The sequence below is a fragment of the Poecilia latipinna genome, unplaced genomic scaffold, assembly GCF_001443285.1.
Source record: "Poecilia latipinna isolate Pla-1442-1.1 unplaced genomic scaffold, P_latipinna-1.0 Scaffold2328, whole genome shotgun sequence".
In the NCBI taxonomy this organism is placed as follows: Eukaryota; Metazoa; Chordata; class Actinopteri; order Cyprinodontiformes; family Poeciliidae; genus Poecilia; species Poecilia latipinna.
The window spans coordinates 52,091-74,004 of NW_015114944.1; the positions used below are offsets into that span (position 1 = coordinate 52,091).

A 21,914-nucleotide genomic window follows, 5' to 3' on the forward strand; every position below is an offset into this window, starting at 1 on the left:
ATGCTTCCTAAATTTAACGTGTCGTCTGTGTCTGCAACATGCTGTTTTAAATAAACATGTAAGTGACATGAAGGCGCACGAGGCTGTGGTGACGGCAGACTTGTTGCAGTTTCTGATGAGACAAGGGTGCATTTTCTCACTTCTTCAACTGTTTCAGGAAGTGGGGCAGAGCTACCAAAATCAGGAAACTAAAGTGTTGCTATTTATACGACTCAGCAAAGGGCCAGAGCTGGTAATCGCCGGGTTAGTGTGAGCTGACGAGCGAAAGAGAGAGCTTCGGTGGAGCTGGAAAAAAGGAGAATATCTGGAGGAATGGCGCCGCTTTTGGGATGATTTTGTGCAGATTTGAGCCCGAACCATGGAAGGACTCCCATCTATTACTGAGTCAGGTGAGTGTCACCCGTTCCCTAAGACTTTTACACCCAAATATCACAAGTCCTCTCACTTCCTGCTTACTTCTCTGGGAAATTACCGGAATTTACTCGTTTTTCGATTATTTTAGCCATCGTTTTTGCTGAATTGCATTTGGTCGGGCTTTCATTGAGAATTAACATCTTAGCTAAAAAAAAAGAAAAAGGAAAAAAAGAGGAAACAAGCACGTCTGCATCCTGTGTGGTTAAATGCATACAGCAGCTAATTAATAAAGACCACCACACACACATTTGGCGTTGATTCGGTTAGTTTTGGGCCGTCTCCGCAGCAGATGCCAGCGCTCGGCCGCTGATGAAGGCGAGCGCTGCCGTTCGGTGTCTAGGAACAGAGCTGAACTCGGCCCGATTAGCGACTGTAATGAGTCAAACAGAATTACTCAGAGCTGTGTTGACACAGCGATGTTTGCTCAACTCGCCGTTGACTCACACAGTTCACACATTCATCCCTCAGCCAGTCACCTTGACTTTCAGCAGCTGGAATGCTGCACCGCGTTTCACACGACCTGCTGCAGCGAATAACATCGCTGAAATTTACCGTTACACTGCAAAAACACAGAATGTCACAGTATTTACAAGCAAACAATGTGGCTTCATTATTCAAAGCTTAGTTATGAACTAAATATTTAGTTGGTAAATAAAATATTTAGAATATTTAGCTCCAATATGTGGATAACATGCTAAATATTTATTTTATCTCCAAACTAAATATTTACTTAGTAAAATAAATATTGAGTTCACCAACTAAATATTTACTTTGAAACTAAAATTTGGTTAGCACAATAAATATTGAGTTAGCGAGATAAAAACTGATCCAGCAGCTCTAAATAACGGAGAATGCTAACCATTTCACTCCATCCATCCACTTTCTTTACACCCGGTCGGGAGGTGCTGGTGCCCATCTCCGGGCGAGAGGCGGGGTCACCCTGGACAGGTCGCCAGTCTGTCGCAGGGCAACCATTTCACTCCTAACTACATTTGTAGGTCTCAAGAAACTAAATATAAATATTTAACAAGAACTTTTCATCAATTTTAAGGAAGTATTGCCTTAAGACAAGAGTCAATTTACTGCTGAAAAGTTAGTTATAAGTGAGTTTTGTCTAATTTCAAGTTTACTAAGATATTTGCATTAGAAACTAGACCACAAATATTTGGTAACATTTTGTGTGTTTGCAGTGTAGTTTGAATCAGAAGAGGTTGAGGTTAAACCCACTGATTAAAGTTTTCTTTTTCCACCTTGGTGCATTTTAAAATCGCGCTTCAATGCTTTGTTTTGCAGCCATGTCTGAGTTTTCCTCGGCGTTTGAGCTGCTGATTCTGCACACGGAGGAGGCCCAGGAGTGGGCCGCGTACCTGCAGCAGATCCTAAAATCCTCCAAACATTTCCGCCGGGGCTCCGTGTTGCTCTACGCCGTGAGCTCGGCCGATCAGCTCCACGGATATAACTTTGAGGATTTCCAGCGCTGCAAATGCATCGTGGTGCTGCTAACGGGATTCTTCCTGGACATCCTGTACGACCCGGATCTGCACGGCGCGCTGCACAGACTGCTCTACCCTCCACACAGGGTGGTGGCGCTGCTGTGCGGCGTGGCGGAGGCCGACATGAACATGGAGTACTTCGAGGACTGGCCGAGCTGGAGGAAACTCTACGCCGACGACGAGCCGGGCGTTTATGTTTCTACCGTTTTGGAGTCAATAGCTGACAGTACGCAGACTTTCATCACCAAAACAAACGACTGGAATTAAATATTTATCCACATTTTGGTTTGAAACATCTGCAGAGATTTGATTTTAACATTTGGAAATTTCAATTTTACCATGTCTTTAAGACGGACAGACAGATAAAACCAACATTTTCTAAAATTAATTTAATAAATTGTTCTTCCAATTCATTTAATTTATTTATTTCAAACAGGATTTTAAAAACAAGAAAAGAAGCAATAAGTAGGACAAGAGAAAATGTGAAAAGGAGTAAAAAGAAGTGAACGTTATTTAATCCTATCTTATCGTAAAAAAGTAAAGTAAGTAAATATTGGGCCCATTTCTCTGATACTGATACTTTTTATTACTTTTTGTTGATTTATCATCAAACTTCGGACCTTTAGGTGTTTTTGTGGTTTTTCCTTTAAATTGTTTTGTCCAAACAAGGACAGAATTTGGACAAATTTTATAGCTGTCTATGAAATACTCTAAAAACAAATTTATCTGGAAAAAATAGAAAAACAAAGAAAATTTGTGTTTTTCCACATAAAGTACAAAAAACATTTGAGAGCAAATAAAAAGAAAATGTTGAATCAGCGAAGTGCAGACATTTATAATTTTGAAGTAAATCAAAACAAAATATTTAAACCAAAAACATTTCAAGAGGGAAAATGAAGTATTGATCTCATCGTATCTGATGTTAAACCTATTAGCCATATTATCAATATTTTGGATCGATCTAAAGTTTTCTTTGCATCTAAAATGTTTTTATTCCTCCTTAAACCCTAAAAGAAGAAGGATATTAAAGTGTTTATCCCAGTTGTGCCTGATAAATTGGAAAAATTTGAGGATTTTAAAGATAATTTTTCTGTTTTGTTTGAAGGCAGGCGAGCGGAGGCCGAGCTTCAGAGCGAATATCCTGCAGCAGAGTCGCTCATCTCCGCTGCAGCAGCGGTTTCTCCTCTCTCCAATGAAAACCCCCCGGCAGGTGGAAGCGAAGAGGCGGAGCCAGAGGAGCAAAGCGAAACGTTCCTGAAGGAGGAGGAGCGAGCGAGCGGCGAAGATTCAGCAGGAGAACGCATCAGGTCACCGACCCAACCAACATGTCTGACCATTCAGCCCAGCAGAGTTCAGTGTGGGGTGAGGATGAAGAAATAAAATCCAGAGCTGGGCGACACCGGATAAATGTCCGATTTTTGATTTTAATGGAGCTTATGTTTGCTTTCTTTTCTAAAAAGATAAAAAATACAGAAAATATTTCTAAAAAGTGATGTATTAGAGCCAAACTACGAGAATTTTTGTTTAATTACGAGATATTTGATTAATCTGTAAGACTGATTAATCAAATAGCAATAATGTTTGATTAACCGATACGAATGATTAATCAAATGCATATTTGATCATAGATAAAATTGATTAATTAAACAGAGATGATTTGATTAATCGTAAGATCGGTTCATCAAATAGATATCTTTGATTTATTAATAAGTTAGATATTTGATATCTCGAACAAAGATATTTGATTAATCGATAAGAATGATTAATCAATCAATCAATCAATCAAATATTATAGGTAATATGTATTCTGGTTTGTTCTGTTCAGGATCAAGAGACGATTTTCATCGTCTTCAGCAGCAGAGTGGGTTTCGGGTCGCCGGTGGAGGTGGAGTTCTCACCTGAAGGCGCGGCGTCCAAACGGGTTCTGGCCTCGGTGGAGAACGAGTTCACCGTCAGCGTCTCCGCACCAGGCGAGCATCGGCAGGAAGACAGTTTCTCTGATGCATTTCCTAAACACTATCTCATTATCTTTGTGTTTTCTTCTGCCATTTCTACACAGAAATGCCTGCAGGCGTGACTTCGCTCACTCTGCATGCCGACGGCTCGCGTGTCGATCTGAGTCCGGTCACATTTTACACCAGCATGGGAGAAGTTAGCCGGTATCTGACACAGGCTGCTGACCCCGTGAACTTCATCTGCCAGGTGAGACACTTCTGCTTCCTCTTGTCTGTCCTGGTTTTTCAGTTTGTTTGCTTTTTTATTCTTTGACGTTTTTTTAACTGATTTTTGCTTGCAGGCCTTTAACTTGACCTCCAACTCAGCAGAATCAGTGGACACATTGCTAACGGACTCGTTAAAGTCCAGGATGCCTCCATCCGGTCTGCAGCTCTTTGGAGTCAAACAGATTGAAGAAGACAATATGTCAGCCTGTGAGTAAAGTTTTCTGATTTCATGTTGAGCTAAAGGATTTGAGGTGATAAAACCGCAACCCTGCAAAAGCACAAAATCTCACCAAGTATTTTTGGTCTATTTTCTAGAGCAAATATTTTACCACACTTAAAATAATAAAACTAATTTACAAGTAACTTTTCTGCAAGATATAGGAACCTGTTTTAGATCAATACATGTTTAATATTTATAAAATAGTACTAGTTTCACTGATAATATGGAAAAAAAATTTCTTATAAGTGACATAATATGCAAGGGAAACTAGAACTTTTTCATCAATATTAAGAAATTATTAATTATCTTGCTGAAAAGTTACTTGTGAGTTAGCTTTGTCTCATTATAAGTGAAATAATTTATCTGCACTAGAAACCAAACCAAAAAATACTTTTGCATTTTGCAGTGTTCCTATGCGATTCAGCTTGACTTTAATCTTCCTTCACTGCTCGGTCTGGGCTTTCTCCCATTGAACTGGATTACTCTGAAAGAATTTCGATGACCAGGAGAAGTCGTTGCTGCTTTGTTATATAACTGCATTCAGTTTGTAGTTTTAGCAGTGACAAGAAGGATGAGAACGAGACCGTTCAGTACGATGACGTATTAGCATTGTATATAAAAAAAGGAGTAAAATTCTAGAAAAAACGTGTAAATTTCTGAGCAGTGAAGCTCAAATGTTTGCAAGAAAAAAACTCATAAAAGTAAAAAAGATTCAACTTTTGAAATTGAGAAATTTTTAAGTTTTTTTTTTTTTTTTTAGAAAATTTCTAAAATTAATCTCAAAATTTTCATTTTTGTTACTTTTCAAACCCAGAAATTTCCAAGTGTTTTTGTCTAAAAAAATGTCTGAGTAGTTAATTTTTTTAAAAAATCTTTTTCTTGCAAAATTTTGACCTTTCAAACTCAGAAATTTCTACTTTTTAAAGTAAATTTCTGAGAATAATCTCAACATTTCTGAATATTTTTGGTGGAAATTCAGTCTGAATGCAGGGTGAATGGCCCTAATACATTGTCACAGTTCAGCCTGTGTTTTCCACGCTTCTAAACTCTAAGCTAACATTGGCATCAGCACTTCTCCTTTTGCAGTGGCAGATGGTTGTTAAAAGTGCAGACAATTTCTGGTAAACTTAAGCGTCAAACTGGAGCATTACAAATGGGTAAAGCTTAAAACGTCGACACCTTGCCTCCATTTTTTCTACAAAGACTTTTTGCCTTTAGTCTTGCTACTTTCTGTGCTGCAAATCATGAAGCGCAACATTCAAACTTTATGCAAATGCAGAATCAGATCAAGCGCATGCAGCTACTTTACTTTACAGCTACATTTACAACCGGTGCGGACATTATCTGGCTGCTTTAGAGAGGAATCACGTTCAGGCTGAGAGGATTTTATTGCTGCAGATGATTGGGAAGATTATAAAACAGTGACTGAGATAAGGCTGTGTTAGATCGTAGAATCATTACACATACGATGCACAGTTGTCCTTGAATACATCCTGTTATTTTTGGTTAATAAATGAGAACCGGTGTTGAGTTTCTATCATGGAGCTCTGGCTGTGAACTTCCTCCTCGCACCACTCCCAGGGTTGATTCTCACCCTGAATGCAGCAGCAAAGGGGATCGGTGACTGGGACTGCAGAACTTAAACTCAGTTTGAATCATTTTTGGCTTAAAGAACTTATTTTACAACCTCGTTTTGTGAAAGCTAGCTTCCCCATTTTAGCTCCTGCAACAAAATCGATGATAGATAATTATATATGCATGTGAGCGGACATTGGTCTAAATTCATGCATGATGCGTCCATCCATTGTCTGCCTGCTTATCCTTACAGACAGAATAAACAAACATTCACATTGATACATAAAGTCAGATTAGAGAAGCAGTCGCGTTTTTGGACGGTGAGAGGAAGTTGCAGGAGTATCCAGACAGAAACTGCGCATGCACAGGGAGAACATGCAAAGTTCATGCAGAAAGACTCCAGGTTGGGATTGGAACTAGGAACGTTTTGATGCAAGGCAACAAAATAACCAGGCAGCCTCATGCAATGTCTTAAAGTGTGGGCAAACTGTCCTGGTACAGTGAGAAACTAGTGAGTCTATTTTAGGAACTAATCTGCAAACAGTTTCACAAACTCCTACCAAGAACTTCTGATCTAGTTTCTACAAACAGCTCAGCAGACATGAAGTAAGACAAAATTAGGTTACATGTAACTTTTCAGCAAAACATTAAATTATTCTGCTGGCAGATAATTTCACTCACAACAAGATGTTTGTCACAAAATAATCTGCCAATGGAACGAGTACCTTTATTTATGTGGTAAACTAATTATCACACTAAATGAATATGTAGCATGCAAATATTTAGTTTGGTTATCATGCTAAGTGCTAATCAATTACCATGCTAAATAAAATAATATTTAGCTTCTGGATCCTTAGTTTGGAAGTAAATATTTAGTTGGTAAACTCCTTATCTAGCTTGCTAACTAAACATTAAGTTTGGATCTAAATATTGAGTTGGTAAAGTCAATATTTAGCTTGTTAACTCAATATTTAGCATGCTAATCAAATAGTTGGGTTTGCTAAGCACATATTAATATTTAGTTGGTAAACTGAATATTTAGCTTGTTGATTAAATATTTAGATTGGAGCTAAATATTTAGTTCCAAACTTAATACTTAGCTGCTAAACTAAATATTTATAATGAATAACATATTTTGTTTCTCTAATTTCTTCCTGAAAAGTTATTTGTTAGTTTTGTCCTATTTCCAGAGTACTAGAGTGTTTGTAGAAACTACACCAAAAGTACTTTTTAGGATTTTGTGTTTTTGCAGTGCATTGAGAACAAAACGGATGTGTAGACTCTTTTTTTGGACACAAGCAGCTTTTTCCATTTACCCCTGAGTAAACTCTCTCCTGCTTCTGCTTTCCAAATGATGCTCACTTAGTTCACGATTTAGATTTACAGACTGTTTGTGTTTCAGATCAGCGCAACGAAGAGCTGCCCACGTTGCTCCACTTTGCGGCCAAATATGGCTTGAAGAAGCTCATGAGCTCCCTCCTGCGGTGCCCCGGGGCTCTGCAGGCTTACAGTGTGATGAACAAACATGGCGACTACCCAAACACACTGGCAGAGAAGAGCGGCTTTCAGGACCTCAGACGTTTCATGGACGAATTTGTGGTAAGTTCACTCATGAATCGATTAACGAGTTAATCTGAAGTTGATTGCGCTTATCGATCGATTAGCAATCAAGTTATAAGAAGCCATTTTCTTAAAAACTTGAGTTTTCCCTTTTATCAAGAGGGCTCACCGTCTTTACATAACAGAAAGAGCTATTTTTTCATAATATGCTGAATTTAACCAAAAACATAATTCAATTCTAACTTTATTTTGTGTCGGCTGTACTAAATACTGACTAAATAAACTGAAAATTGTGGTTTACTCACATCCTCGCGTTCGTAGCACATTATCATTTTTAGTTGAGAATTTGAACTGGTCCGTCTTGCAGCTCGGCTGAATCAGCGCTATTAAGGTAATATATTTTTATATATTAAGAATATAAACATATAAAGTGTTTATATTTCAAAACAGAACCGCATGGAATCCTTTTAGCATCCCACACCGGGCTCTCTTTGGACCGTTTTTCTTTTTTTAAGGGATACCGCCGCCTTCTAGATTCTGTATTAACGGTTCCGCTTCGTAAGGCTGCCCAGCGGCGCCCTCTGCTGGGTGGCGGCCAAACTACGGCCTATTGGAACTTATTTTAATCTAATAAACAATTAAGTCGATTAATCGTTTGCATCCCTACATAGTAAACATTTTTAAATGAAACATTTATAATCAGAGTTTAAAAGTCTTGTTGGAACCCTCCCAGGAAACGGCAGACCTGCTCCAGTCGCACCTGGAAGACAACTTGAACTTGGATAATGAGCCGGAAATCTACGAGCCGATGTCAAATTCTTCTCAGGACATCATGATGAAGTACTCCAGCTGCACCGAGGATATTTATGAGTCGATGCTCGGCCTCGACCCTGAGTGTGCAGAAGACTTATGTAAGATTGGCTCTGTGATAAAAATACTTCAAACTCTTACAAAATGTTGCTGATGGTGTGACACGATTGTTGCAGATGAAGTCATGACTGCAGTAGATGAGAATCCAGAAGAAGCTATGCTCAGGAAGTTCTTCCAAGGTATTTTTATCTATTTAATTTACATCATACAGTAATATTATTAATTATTAATATTACCAAAATTATAGTTTTGGCATTTTCGTTATAGTTTATCTTTATTTCGTTGTCACTATTTATTTGTCGAATTCGGTTAGTTTTAATTTGTATTTAGAGTGTGTTTGATAGTTTTTCTTAGTTAAATATTGTTTAGTTTTAGTCTAGTTTTTAATAGTTATAATAGTAGTGTTGGTTAAAAAGTAAAAAGTGAAAGTATTGTGACTGTGCATACAGAAGATACCATTTCCAAAAATGTTTTCAATTACTGTTGAACAACAATCAGTTCTGGCATTTTTTTGTTAGGTTGTTTCTTTTATTTGTTTAACAGAAGAGCAAGACGTAACATAAAAACATTTCAGATTTGACTTTCTTTACAGATAATATATTTTAAATATTGCTCCTAATAGTAGCCTGAACAAAGTATAACAAAGGTATAACTAATGACAGAACACATAAGCAAAATATCAGGATAGAAAAAAACAGTAAAATTAAGACTCTAAAGCACAAATAAAAATAAAATCTGGGGTTAACAGCAAATTAAACTCTGATATAATTGAGAAAAGTTTGATTGCTGGTTCTGCATGAATTTTTTTTTAAAGATGTACAAAATAATAAAGACTCGTTCTTTTAAGTTGGTAAAGATTTTGTATGTATGTAAAATTTGACCAGCAAGATAATAATATTATTGATGAAATATTCAACTTTTGTATTCCATATATTCAGTTTTCATTACTTTGTTAGTTTTTATTCAGTATAATAACCTCATTTCTGAATGCATTTGGTTTTTCCCGTCTGGCAGCGAAACCTCACGCCGACGAGAACCAAGTGAACGCCGTGCCGCCCAGAGCCGAGAACCATGACAGGAATGAACACAACAACTTTGATGAAATAGAGGAGGAGGAGGATCCGTACAACATCTGTCCAGAGGATATTTATGACACCGTGGATACAAACAGCACCTACAACCCGGGAGTCCAGAACCGCCCTCCAGCCCCCATCCCCAGACCCGAGGCTGAGCCCGAACCTGAACGACCTGCAACCTACATTTCCAGAGGTCTGCTGTTTACTGCTACGTTTTTACACACAGGGCCGGCCCAAGGCATATGCAAGTTAAACAGGTGCTTAGGGCCTCCACACCACCAGGGGGCCTCCAAGAGCACCAAGCCAGCAACATACATATATAAAATAGCACTGAATAATATGAACTAATGCTATTACCCGTGGAGAAAGCATTTCTACATTGTTTTCATAGTTGTTACATAAATAACCGTTAATCACATCCTGTGGAGAGACGACAACCTCAAACCGTGGCAGTGGCAGCTAGAGTGGCACTAATGGCTGCCGGAAACTCCTGTAGCTTCCGAGTGTCTGCTTTTGTGTCCGATGCCACGGCTTCTGTGGCAGGTTGAATGTTGAACATGAATAAGAATAAGTTTATTTCGAAAGAATAAAACTGGAATCGTGGCAGCGGCCACTGACACCAGAGGTGCCACTACAGCTGCCGCTGCCACGATTTGAGATTTCAAATTCAAAATATGCTTTTTAGTTTGTTACTCCTGTAAGGTTAAAATCAGTAATAATGTAAGCTCATTGCAAATGGTGCTAATGACAGCAGGTATGTTACACATAGTGATAAACCATCTGGTGTTGGTATGGGGGGGCACAAATAAAAATCTGCCTTGGGCCTCAGAAAGGTTTTGGCCAGCCCTGTTTAAACCCTTTAAGTTAATTTCCTCTGATTAAAAGTATTAGTTTCATTAAATGTTTGTGTTTTTTATTTGCAGTTTTTTCAGATAGAGACGCGTCCAAGCGTAACTCGGTGGACAGTGAATGTCCTGCAGGTAAGACGGTTTCTGTTGGAGACTTTTAGTCTCGTGAGAAGCAGCAACATGCTTTTAAACCCTTTAAAAAAGTTTAAAGAGCTTTTTTATTGACTTATTTATTGTTTCACCATGGTGGAATGTAATTTAGCAACAACAATTTGTGAATTTTGCAAACTCAGATATTTCTTTATGGAATATGCACTTTAATCATAAACATCTCTGGACTTTGACACCTTGAATTTCCCCCTTTCCTTCCTGTAAATTACATATTTTCTGCCTGTAAATTGATGATTTACAGGAAGGAACAATTCAAAATTCAGATCTTTATATATTTTGCAGCTAGTACGACGTGTGGTTTTGTGTTTTGCTGATGTGTTGCATTATGGCCACCGGTCTCAGCCTTTTCAGGCTTTACTCAGTCCTGTTGTGAACTTTGACACTGAACATGTTTACTTAAGACCCTAGAAACTGAAATGCAGCTTTTATGGCTTTTCTCAGAGTTGCATGTTTTAACATTGAGGAAAAATGCTGAGATGTCCACTTTTGTAGCTTTGACATAATATTTAATCTGCTTTTTGTTGTATTGTTATTTACACTTTAAATCATTATATGTCCAAAGACTACACTGGTAGTGTGGTAGGTGGTAATTTGGATTTAATTTTAGCACTTTTTGCAATTTTTAAATGCATTTGATTAGAATCTGTTGTTACAAAGCAGCCAAAATATATTTAGTAGAAATAGAGAAAAAAAAAACACGTAAATGGAAATTATTGAGTGCATTTTAATTTGTCGTACAGTGAATTAATTTATTCACTTCATAATTTAGTCTAATCTTTCCTGGAGTAAATTACCAGATCTTGAAAAGAGGCTCATATTTTTGCAGCATTTTCTGACATTTGTTATTAGGAAAATGAAAGACGATGTTGGTTTATTTTCTGCGGCTGCAAACACAACCTGAGCCTGTTGAGCTGAACAAACGTATGTAAACCTTTGTGGCGTTTCTGCTGTGAGACATGCGAGAGTCTGTGCCACCAGCTTGGTCAAATAAAACCAGCAGTCATTGCTGATAGCTCTGTGGTCAGGGTAAAGTTTACAACCATATCTCCTTCCAACGAAACAACTTCCTTCAGACATTAACGCTGCTGAGAGCAGCTCCACTCTAAACTTCATCGATTTACAGCCGCGGCGTTTCTTTAGATGTAAACAGGCAGATAAGATTTGTCAAATTAAAATTAATTTGTACTGAAGTTTTGAGCCACTCACAATTTTAGAAGGTGACTCAAAAAAAAAATCGAAATATTTGAAAACGTATGGGGGGGAAAAGCAGTAATTTTATGTTGTTGCAACCCAAACAAAGATGGGAAAAATATATAGGGAGTTTAAAATGTTTATTATTTATACAATTACTACTATTACAGTATTTTAAGCTCGAAGGCAACAGTTGTTGGTTTTGTAGACGTGGCTTTTATTCTGCGGTTGAGTCCGACCACTGCCTGAAAAAACCCTCAGATGCCCCCAGCACCAACGTGTTTGTTTCTCAGAAGTACTTCTTTTAGGTTGTTCTTAAATGTTCCTTTAACTCATTTAAATTAATTTATTGGTTTTTATTTTACCTCTACACCAATATGTACTTATTTCTGAGTTTCAAAACTAGAAATTTTTCAACATTTGAAACTTTCTAAAAGTTGATAAAAACAAGTTAGTTTCTGAGCTTGAAATGTTGAAAATTTGCTAGAAAAACGAAACGCAGATATTTTTAGATTGATCTCAGAAGCTTTTTAGAGCAGAAGTTTCAAGTGAAATTTACACTTCAAACTGAAGAAGTGTAAATTTCAGTGTGAAAAGTCCAAAATTTGCTGCAGAAAACTCCCAATTTCCAAAGTTTTTCTGGAACATTTTTTAACCAAATCTCCAAATTTCTGAATTTTCTTCAAGCATATTTTGACTTTTCAAGCTCAGACATTTTCAAGATTTTTCTACAAAGTTTCTGAGATGAGTCTAAAATTTTCTAAAGTTTTCTTGCAAATTTTCTATGTTTCAAGCTCTTTTTCTACTAAATTTCTGATGTTAATCACAGAAAATTGTAGCAAATTTTTTACTTTTCAAACTTAGAAATTTCCTTGTTTTTTCTATAAAATTTCTGAGTTATTTTCTAGCAAATATAAAAAATTTTAGGCTCAAAAATTTCCAAGGTATTTTTAACAAAATTTCTGAGAAAAATTTCTGAGGCAGAAACTTTCTCCTCCTTTTTTCCTTTATGCACAAAACGCCGTCCTACTCCTGTCATATGTGTCCTGATCAAAACAATGAAATATGGGTAAAAATAAAATATTCATCCCACTTTTCTTTTTTTCAGCTCGCCCTGTGAGCGAGGCTCCCTCCTCGACCTATGACCCCTACGGCGGGATGAAGACCCCGGGGCAGCGGCAGCTCATCTGCCTGCAGGAGCGGGTCAAAGTGGGGGAGATAACGGTGGACGAGGCCGTCCAGGAGTTCAAAGCGTGGCAGTTCGACCACGAGCGGCGCGCTAACTCTCTGCGCTATCAGCAGGTAGATGATCAACAAACATCCTCGTGTGATAGCAGCGCCGTAAACCTCACATTTACTTCTTCTTCCTTAAAGGACAACCTGAAGAAACTACGAGATAGCATCACGAGACGTCACAAAGAGAGAGAGAAGACGGGGCAGGAAATCGGTGAGGTGTTTGGAGTTGACATGTCGACATCTTGTTGTGTTTCTATCTGTTGATGCGCCGCGATCACACGACTTCCTGTTGAGCTCATGGCGTCTGATGTGGTCTGCTTCGTCTCTGCCAGATTATGAAATAAGTGCACCGCTGCAGAGGAACCTCTATTGGGGATCCAACATGACAGTAGAGTGCGACGTGTACGAACCCACACCCAGAATGGTGGCTCCACCCCCTCCGGTGGCTCAGCCAATCAAAAGAGGGAGCTGGAAGACTGGCAGCACGTCCAGCACATCGAGTGAGTCTTTTTTATTTTATTTTTAGGGATGAATATTATTGAATACAGAGTAACCTATTCGGAAAAGAGCTGCACCTGTGATGAGCAAGCGGTGTGTTCAAGGTGCCTCCAGTAGATGGGAGAAAAGGTTACCAGGATACACATGGAAAATATTTTTCAAAAAAAGAAATGAGGAATAATTTCTATATTTAGAGGCTTACTCTCTCCAAAAGAGGAAATTTGAATTGCAAAATACTGTAAATCAAAAGTATTGTTTATGATTTTAAAACAGTATTTGTTTTTGTCTAGTAAAGATGTGGAAATGCCACAAAGTAAATACATCTTTTATTGCAGTGGCATAATATTAAACAAAAAAAATATATATATTTACTGGCATGCAGTGGGGGAAAAAATATAGTGTTAAAATTCACATTTTGCATGTTTTTATACTTCCATTTGGGTCATTTTATTAATTTATTAAAAAATAATACAATAAAAATACAAAATTTAATTTCAATGCAGTAGGAAAAAATATCTGGTGTTAAAATTCACATTTTGCATGTTTTTATGCTTCCATTTGGGGTTTTACTGCTTCAAAAAGCCCAACAGTCTAAAAAAAAAACACTCTGCTGGTTTTTTTTGTAATAATGTGTTTTGGTGTCTGGGAAATGAGTCGTTTCTGCGACGTTTCCTAGCAACCCCAGTGGAGTTCCACCCGTAACCTAGCAACCCCAGTGGAGTTCCACCCGTAACCTAGCAACCCCAGTGGAGTTCCCCCCGTAACCTAGCAACCCCAGTGGAGTTCCCCCCGTAACCTAGCAACCCCAGTGGAGTTCCGCCCATTGGACGCCCGTAACCGAGCATCCCCAGCTGAGCTCCAGGACGTTTGGTCAGCTGGTTTTACTGCTGTATTTCCTGTGAACATAATGGACTTTTTGAAGGTTTTTTGTTACCGCTGCTCTCCGGTTACACTTTCAGTATCTGGTCATGAGAAAATGCAGAACATGGTTCTATTTTTACACATTTAGTTCATGAAATAGCTCAAAAAGGTTAAAAAAAAAAAAAAGATCTATTGATCTGTTTTTTCCTGTTTCTAAAAATGTTTTGACCGATTTGCACTGTAACTTGTTTAGTCAGTGAATCAAAAAGCCTCAAATAATAACCTCGGTTTTAAAGAGAAAATAACATATTTTTGATAAATATGTACTTGAGGAAACGTTTCATTCCTACATTTTGATTATTCAAACACAGTTAAATGAGATTTCTTTGCAGAAGCTCCATCTGGTGTTGCTTATTTAGGTTTCAGAGTTAAAATCATTCAGAAATTTGCTCCTGACAACATGTTGATGTCGACAGTAACTTTCTCTCTGTTGATTTTTCTGTGCAGCAGCAGCAGCCGTACTGAGTGGCCTTACGCCGTCACTCACCACAGCTTCTCACCTCAGACTAACTACAAATCACGTGTTTTCTTTTTACTCCAACTTGTTTTCTTTTCACTTCAGGCACAGAGAGCAACCGACTCAGCACTCACAGCAACTTTAGCCTCAGCAGCGGGACAGAACCGGACTTCGAGGTGAGCTCAGAACCTCGGGTTTGTCTTGGTGCACTGCAAAAACACAAAATCTCACCAAGTATTTTTGCTCTAGTTTCTAGTGGAATATTTTAGTTCACTGGAAATAAGACAAAGTAACTTTTCAGCAAGAAATAATCAATAATTCCTTAATATTGATGAAAACTTTATAGTTTCAGTGGCAGATTATTCACTTATAACATGGAAAAGATTTATTTTGAAATTCATCAATATTAAGGATTTATTGACCTAAAACAAGCTCTTTTATCTTGTATTTGTTGTACTTGTAAATCAATTTTGTTTTATTTCAAGTATGCTGAGATATCTGCACTATAAAATAGACCAAAACATAACTTTGTTTTTGCAGTGCAGAGAGGTCAGTGATAATATATGCAGTAACATTTTTTTCACATGACTCTTTCCACCAACAACCATCTCCTTCAACAGATGACATCTGTTTTTAACTAAAGTTTTGTGTGTCTAGAAACTAGACTAAAAAGTAACTGATTTTCTGTTTTTGCAGTGTAAATCGTGCCGTGAGAACAAAAACCTTGCTCTCAAACCTGATACTTTCTCCTTGTAACTCAGAATCGTGACTGAGAAATCTTTGCTTCAGATTTTATCTTCGCTGCAGCTCAAACATCTCGCTCATATTTTGTATTTGATGATGCATAAAGCCGTAGCCGTTCGTTAACGGTGGGAGTTTTGTTTTCATGCTTTGTTCTGTTTTGTGTTTTGGGAACTTTGACTCTCAGCTTGAGGAAGTTCTGACCCAAAGTCTGAGCTCTGCATTAATGTTCAGTTAATCCGGCTATCACTTGTGTCAAAACCATGTGTGGAATTTAATGTGTGATTTTTAAAGCGGCTCTATCTTGTCATAACAAAAGAAAGTACACCCTGTTTAATTGCATCTATACCAAAAATGAACAATAAAAATTATCAGAGCCTTTGACGGTTGTGCAAATCAAATAGAAGAGGAACTATTATGCAAAACTTTTGGTTTTGTTCTTCCATTTTGGTTTACTGCTTCTAAAAACAATGCAGCCAGGTTTTTGGCAATATGTTTGTGATTTTTGGTGTCTAGAAAATGAGCTGTTTCAAAAACCTCCAGAATGTAACGTCCCAGCCCGTTGCCTAGCAACCCCAGCAGAGTTCTGCCCTTTACCTAGCAACGCAAGCTGAGCTCCAGCACTTAGGTCGCTGTATTCGCTGTGCAATGGCTGCTGGAAAAGCCAAGAGTTCTGTTGTTGACTCACCATCCAGAAACCACTTGCTGCATTCTTGTTGGCTGTACAGGAGGTTCTACTAATGCTTTTCAAAGATGTATGGTTGTATAATTGCACATCTGTTCGCAATCATTTTTACATGCGAGTGTAAGCGTTGAGTTTTGGGGGCGTGGCCAGTAGCAGCTTATTTGGATTTAAAGTGACAGAGTGACGATTTTGTGCAAAAAATGTAATGAGCATGTTTTGTTTAGGCCTCCGATCTGAACCTATTCAAGGAAGCACTAGGTCACCTTTAAAAGACATTTAGCTTTTCTTTTTCTTCATATTTACAGTTTTATTCATTCATGCTTATGCAATGATAAAGTAAATGATAAATCTGGTAAATCTTAGTTTTCGTCCTTCCTGATACGTTAAGCGTTGCTCTGACTGATTTTATTTTCCCCGTATGGTTCACATATTTAATGTTTCCCCTTGATCTTTAAAGGACGCAGTGGAAAATCTTCCTCCTCCTCCTCGGCCTCCGCGACCCTCTGACCCGGCGCCCGGCATTCCTCCACCCAGGCTTCCTCCGCGGATCCCAGAAAGGTAAGGAGGCGTAATTAGGGGCAGAAGGCGCCGCTGAAGAACAACCAGAGAGTCGGTTGGTGATAAAGAGGAAGCGTTCACCCTTCAGCGAGTCTGCAGCTGTGAGCTGGAGGGGAAGAGTAAGACAGTAATAATATAAAAAAAAATACAGACCTATAAATATCTGCAGTGCAGAGTCACATTCTCAAAAACGTTTAGGTGACAGTTTTAGACCGAGGTCCAGAAATGTCATCCTTCCACCAAATTTAACGGCTGAGTTCAACATTTTCCAGAAGAAAAAATGCAAAGCGTAAATTGTTTGTGTCTTTTACACAATAAAAAGATCTGTGAAATGAATATCTACTGATTAATATCCTGTGACCTTTATTATTGGCATGATGCAGAATTTCCAAACACTTTATTCATCAGAACGACAGGAGTTAAGAAGGGCAGACATTAAATGTCACATGTGCTGCTTTAACCTGAAAGCCTGATATGGAGGTGCGATTCATCTGGGTGGGTTTATTCATCCGAGCTTTGTGGAACTGCAAGATCTTATCAGCATCGCTGTTTTTAGTTTGATGAGGCGACACATTTACATTTTTTTTCTAATCCGAGAAGACTAAATGTTTGTAAGTAGGCCGCGTGGTTTGATAGATGTGTAACAGCGACATGGGAAAGTGCAGCGCTCTGTGAAAAACGCGCGTTTGATTTATTTACAGCCCGAGAAGCTTTCAGAGAACAAAACGACGATGCAGCTCAGATGCGTCTAATTCTGTCGCAGCAATAACCAATAAATCAATTAATTACGAGATAAATTAAAACAAACTCAGTCATTTCTGTTTGCATGATTTATCTTTTCTCTCATTCTACCAAAAACTGGAAGGTAAAAGTCTTCAGTTTGGTGTTTTGGTCTCAACTAGCCGTTTGTTTTAGGGTAATTTTGTTTACAGTCTTCATAATTCATTTCATTTGTTGTTTTCTTTACTTATTTTGAGTTTTTAAAATGTCTTCCAGTGTTAAAAATTATTAAATTTATATCTAATGAACATTTAAGAATATGTTCTTGTATTATTGTAGAAACTTCTTGAAGAATTTTAATTATTGAGTTACAGCATTTAATAAAGTATTTTTGAATTTAAATTACTGATTATTATATAACAAGATTATCATCAAAATAACTTTTGTTGTCCTTGCAGGTTTAAATTCATTCTAATTTCCAGCTAATGGCAAAATAAAACTGCTATGCAATTAAATTTTTTATTTTAATGGACCAGAGTCAGAACCAGGACATTTACTATTTAGGATTTTAACAATAATTAGCAACATTACAGTTTTAACTATTTTAATGTGAATTTCTTCCCCTTTTTGCTGCTCAGCATTAAATTAAACATTCAATTTTCAAAAAACAAAGTAACTCGGCCATGAATATGTCACATTTATTCCAAAACCTGATTCTTAGTAGATAATATAAAATAATGATAATAAACATTTTTCAAACAAAGTCTATAAACAGTGTCAGGAAATTTTTCTAACGTTCTAATTTTTTTTCTAGAAATGTTCTGGGATTAGTTTCAGGATTTTCGTGACGGCTGTGTTTTCTGCAGGGTGCCAGAGACGGTGCACGAGCGCTACATTTCCTGCCCGACGCGCGCCCTTCCTCAGAGACCCGCGCCCAGACAGACGCAGGCGGCGCCGCCGGTTCCCCGCCGCCGGTGATGGCCGGCCGCCTGCAGCCCGGTCGGACTGAACCACCGGTACCAAGGAGAACTGGTGGCTCCCTGCGGCTGAACGTGATGCTCTGGAGATTTTGTTTTGTGATCTGAAAAAAATAGTGCGAATTGTTTCTGTGAATTATGTTTTTTATTTGACATTATAATGAATGTAAATAAGATATTTTTGTAAAAGTGCCATTTAGGGTCACACTAGATGTTTAAACCCCCAAATTAGTCCAACTAAAGTTCACACATAAATCTGTTGTCCATGTTCCAGCATCACAGGGAGGATATTTAATTTATTGAGTCCAGCAGGAGCTCAGGATGGTTTTTATAGATTCTTCTGTTCCTTTAAGACACTTTTTATGTGTTTTATTGCACATGAGAGCATCAGAGTCCAGGCAGATGATTTGGTGTGAATGTTGCAGGTTTTAATTGTCAGCTGCGTCGGGTCGGACCGATGGACCCGTCTCCAACAGAAACGCCTGTAAATTATGTATGAAGACTGGATGTGCTGCTGTAAAATATCAGTGTAAATTCTGCCTTAATGTTGCTTACTTTACCTGACCTGCTCTTGTTTGCACAGTCGAGTTTAAATGGTGTAACTTTGCATTGTTGTGCTTGATAAAAGGTTTCCCAAAGTAACTGTCGGCTGTTTGTTGCTGCTGGAAGAAATGAGTTTTACGACGGCGCGTTACTGCTACCTACGGTACTGCAGAAAGGACAAAAAGGAGCACATTTCTGCCAAAACACTTTTCAGAAAAAAATGGAAATGTATGAGCTTGAAAAGTTGAAAATTTTGCCTTGAAATTTTTTTCAAAAGTTTTTTCTAAAACATTTCTGAGATTAATCTCAAAATGTCTCTTCTTTCAAGTGTTTGAAATTTGACAGAAATTTCCTTGCAAATTTTCAAAATTTGAAAAAAATTTTCCTCTGGCAGTTTCTGAGCTTGAAAATTTGCTAAAAAAAAAAAAAAATTGCATTAATCTCAGAAATTTTCTAGAGAAAAATTTAAATTGAGTTTCAAAGTCAATTTTTTTTACTTTAGACAATATTAAATGTTTTTTTCTTGTTGACATTATCGGAGAATAATGTCAACATTTCTGATTTTTTTTCCCTAACAGATCTTTGACTTAGAGCTCAGAAATATTATTTTTTCTATGGAATTTCTTAAATATCAGAATTTCACTTTTTTTTCCAAATATTCAATTTTGGATATTCCAAAATTTCCACATTTTTTTTCTAGAAAAATTCTGAGGTTATTTTTCTTGCAAATTTTCAAACTGAGAAATTTTCAGCTTTTTTCTAGCAAAATGTTGAACTTCTCAAGCTCTGAATTTATCAAACAAGGACATTTCTTGCACATTTCAAAAATATTGTGAGAAAAAACTCAGAAGTTTTGGCATTACTCTGAGAAATTTTCTATAAAAGTTAAAAAATGTTCCTTTTATTTTTAAGAAAATTTCTGAGATTGATCTAAAAATTTCTGAGTTCCTTGGTAAAATGTTTTCTATCTAAATTGGTCCTAATATGTTGTGCCAGTTTTGACTTCTTTAAATCTTGGCTCTAAATCGGTCCAATAGCGCCCTCTCTGATATTTGCGATGTATTGCAGAAGTGAAACATTTTTATCCTTTATCCAGAGGAAGGCAGAGTACCTACATAAAGTATTCACATAAGAGTAGCACTGTTTCATAATAAAATCACAGAAGTAAAAGTTATAAAATACTCTTAAAATAACTTTTTCCCCCATAAAGCTACTCAGGTAAATGAAATTGGTTTCTACCAAATTCTGCTTTCATTGTTCTTCTGATTCAATGGTGTCCAAACCAAAGTTGAAGACACTTGCAAGATACTTTTTCTTTTCAGTTAAATGCAAAATAACAATAATAATACATATAATACATATAATAACAAGTAAAACTCTGGTTTTTGTGGAAATGAATTTTGTAAATCATTGATGATGATTTTGATTAAGTTTCTTGAAATTTGGGATTCTGTTTACTGCAAAATTAAGAGAAATAATGAAACCTGGATAATAAAATAAAAATAAATAAAATAAAATATTTTTGTTGTACCAAATACTGGAGCATGAAATAAGAAACGGAAACACAAAATTGAGAAAATCAAATAGTAAAATTAAACACCTTGGTTTTAGGCAATAATTTATAATAAAGTAAAGAATATTCCTCATTTTTTTGCTCCGAGCTGTAGTGTTATAATGTGGCCACTTGATGGCGCTCTAACCTTCTGTACTTGGCAGGTGGGCTCCATCTAAATGTTCTCATCTACAAACTCAGCTGTCTGCTGAATCAAAGTTTAAATAGTAATTTATCTTATTGGTTTATATAAATTCAGACTTCCAGAAGGAACTTCCTGCTTAACCCTTCAAAATAAAACAGATTCAGTTCAATTAAAGTTTCTGTTTTTAATAAAAATATGCTCTAAAGCTGATGTACTTTCAAAAAATATTACAGTGAGGGGGTTTTAATTAATTAAATTTCCTATTTATTGTTTTTAAATAATATTATACCTACAACCTAAATCTAACCTTTGACCCCAAACTGAAAAACAAATGATAAACCTTTATTTGAATCCAATAATTTCTCACCATCCAAATCAATTAGTTACTGAAAAGTTTTAGATCCCTTTTGGTTGTTTTTGCATAGATTATTATATATTTTTAATAAGCATTATAGAAACATAAATGTTAAATATTGTCTTCAAAACCATAATTGTAGACATAAAATCCCTAAAAACTGAGGTTTGAGTTTGTTTAATCCACTAACATTTTTAATATTTATTAATATTCTTTATTTTTTTATTAAAATTACTTATATTATTTTATTATGGGGTTGTTGTTGTTTTTTTATCAACTTCATTTTTATTTTATCAACTGTAAGGCAAGCCGTAAGTAGACATAACAGGCTGCTTCCTCCTGACCGGGCTTTTATTGTGAAGGGCCATGCCCCCCGGGCCGGCCGGGACGGAGGCTCCTTGGATGCGCCGCGGTGATCACGCAGGACGGTGGGGCGCTGACAGCCGGGACGCTGCCTGCGGAGCTCGGTGAAGTGTGTCTGCCACCCCGAGCCTAAAGCTGGATTACCAACACGGCGAGGTAAGCTGTCCTGACGCGGGTTTTTTTATTATTTTTAAATCATTATTAATATGATTATTTTACCCTTTCTTCTCCTCTATTAGCTGAATTTAAGTCATAATGGCGTCATTTAAAGTGAGTCCTTCTCAACATTTCAGTGGTTTTGTTCCAGTTTGTGTACTTTAGTTGGTCGGTGCGTGTTTTATTCCGTGGCTGTGGCAGTGGGACAGCAGCCGCCGCTGCTGCAGTGTACACACACAAACCCTCGCCGTGGAAATGCGACCCACTCTGCAGCACTCTGCAGGGGCGCAGCTAAGCACTTTACAGGCACCCCCGGGGGGGGGGGGGGGGGTAAAGGGGAAAATATGGAATTATAAAAATTTTTTTT

General features: G+C 37.3%; 1 protein-coding gene and 2 long non-coding RNA genes across 3 annotated transcripts in view; 2 read left to right on the forward strand and 1 right to left on the reverse strand.

Moving 5' to 3' along the window:
• Nucleotides 1-299: 299 nt before the first annotated feature.
• pik3ap1 (phosphoinositide-3-kinase adaptor protein 1) lies at nt 300-19,075 on the forward strand. The gene is made up of 17 exons (XM_015018833.1): nt 300-389; nt 1,708-2,133; nt 3,013-3,269; nt 3,733-3,877; nt 3,967-4,109; nt 4,204-4,336; nt 7,327-7,523; nt 8,218-8,395; nt 8,471-8,533; nt 9,369-9,623; nt 10,354-10,410; nt 12,749-12,942; nt 13,015-13,087; nt 13,209-13,376; nt 14,858-14,928; nt 16,636-16,736; nt 18,323-19,075. The coding sequence occupies exons 1-17, from the start codon at nt 359-361 to the stop codon at nt 18,432-18,434; spliced, it is 2,604 nt and encodes an 867-aa protein (XP_014874319.1). The 5' UTR covers nt 300-358; the 3' UTR covers nt 18,435-19,075.
• LOC106937377 (uncharacterized) lies at nt 492-1,846 on the reverse strand. Its single transcript, XR_001422378.1, has 3 exons — nt 1,782-1,846; nt 859-973; nt 492-784 (listed from the first exon to the last, which is right to left on the reverse strand). It is a non-coding gene; the product is annotated as an uncharacterized LOC106937377 (long non-coding RNA).
• Nucleotides 19,076-21,406: 2,331 nt separating the features above from the next.
• The window catches only part of LOC106937375 (uncharacterized), a 22,347-nt gene continuing 21,839 nt past the window's right edge, over nt 21,407-21,914 (forward strand). Inside the window, exon 1 of the long non-coding RNA XR_001422376.1 lies at nt 21,407-21,547. This is a non-coding gene — a long non-coding RNA (uncharacterized LOC106937375). The remainder of the gene's footprint in view (nt 21,548-21,914) is intronic.

Excerpts from the sequence above, each read along its gene's own strand:
- pik3ap1 (XM_015018833.1), top strand. The coding sequence starts at position 359 with ATGGAAGGACTCCCATCTATTACTGAGTCAG. Across the intron at positions 13,088-13,208 it reads GAAGACGGGGCAGGAAATCG|ATTATGAAATAAGTGCACCG; the intron begins GTGAGGTGTTTG and ends CGTCTCTGCCAG. Across the intron at positions 14,929-16,635 it reads GGACAGAACCGGACTTCGAG|GACGCAGTGGAAAATCTTCC; the intron begins GTGAGCTCAGAA and ends TGATCTTTAAAG.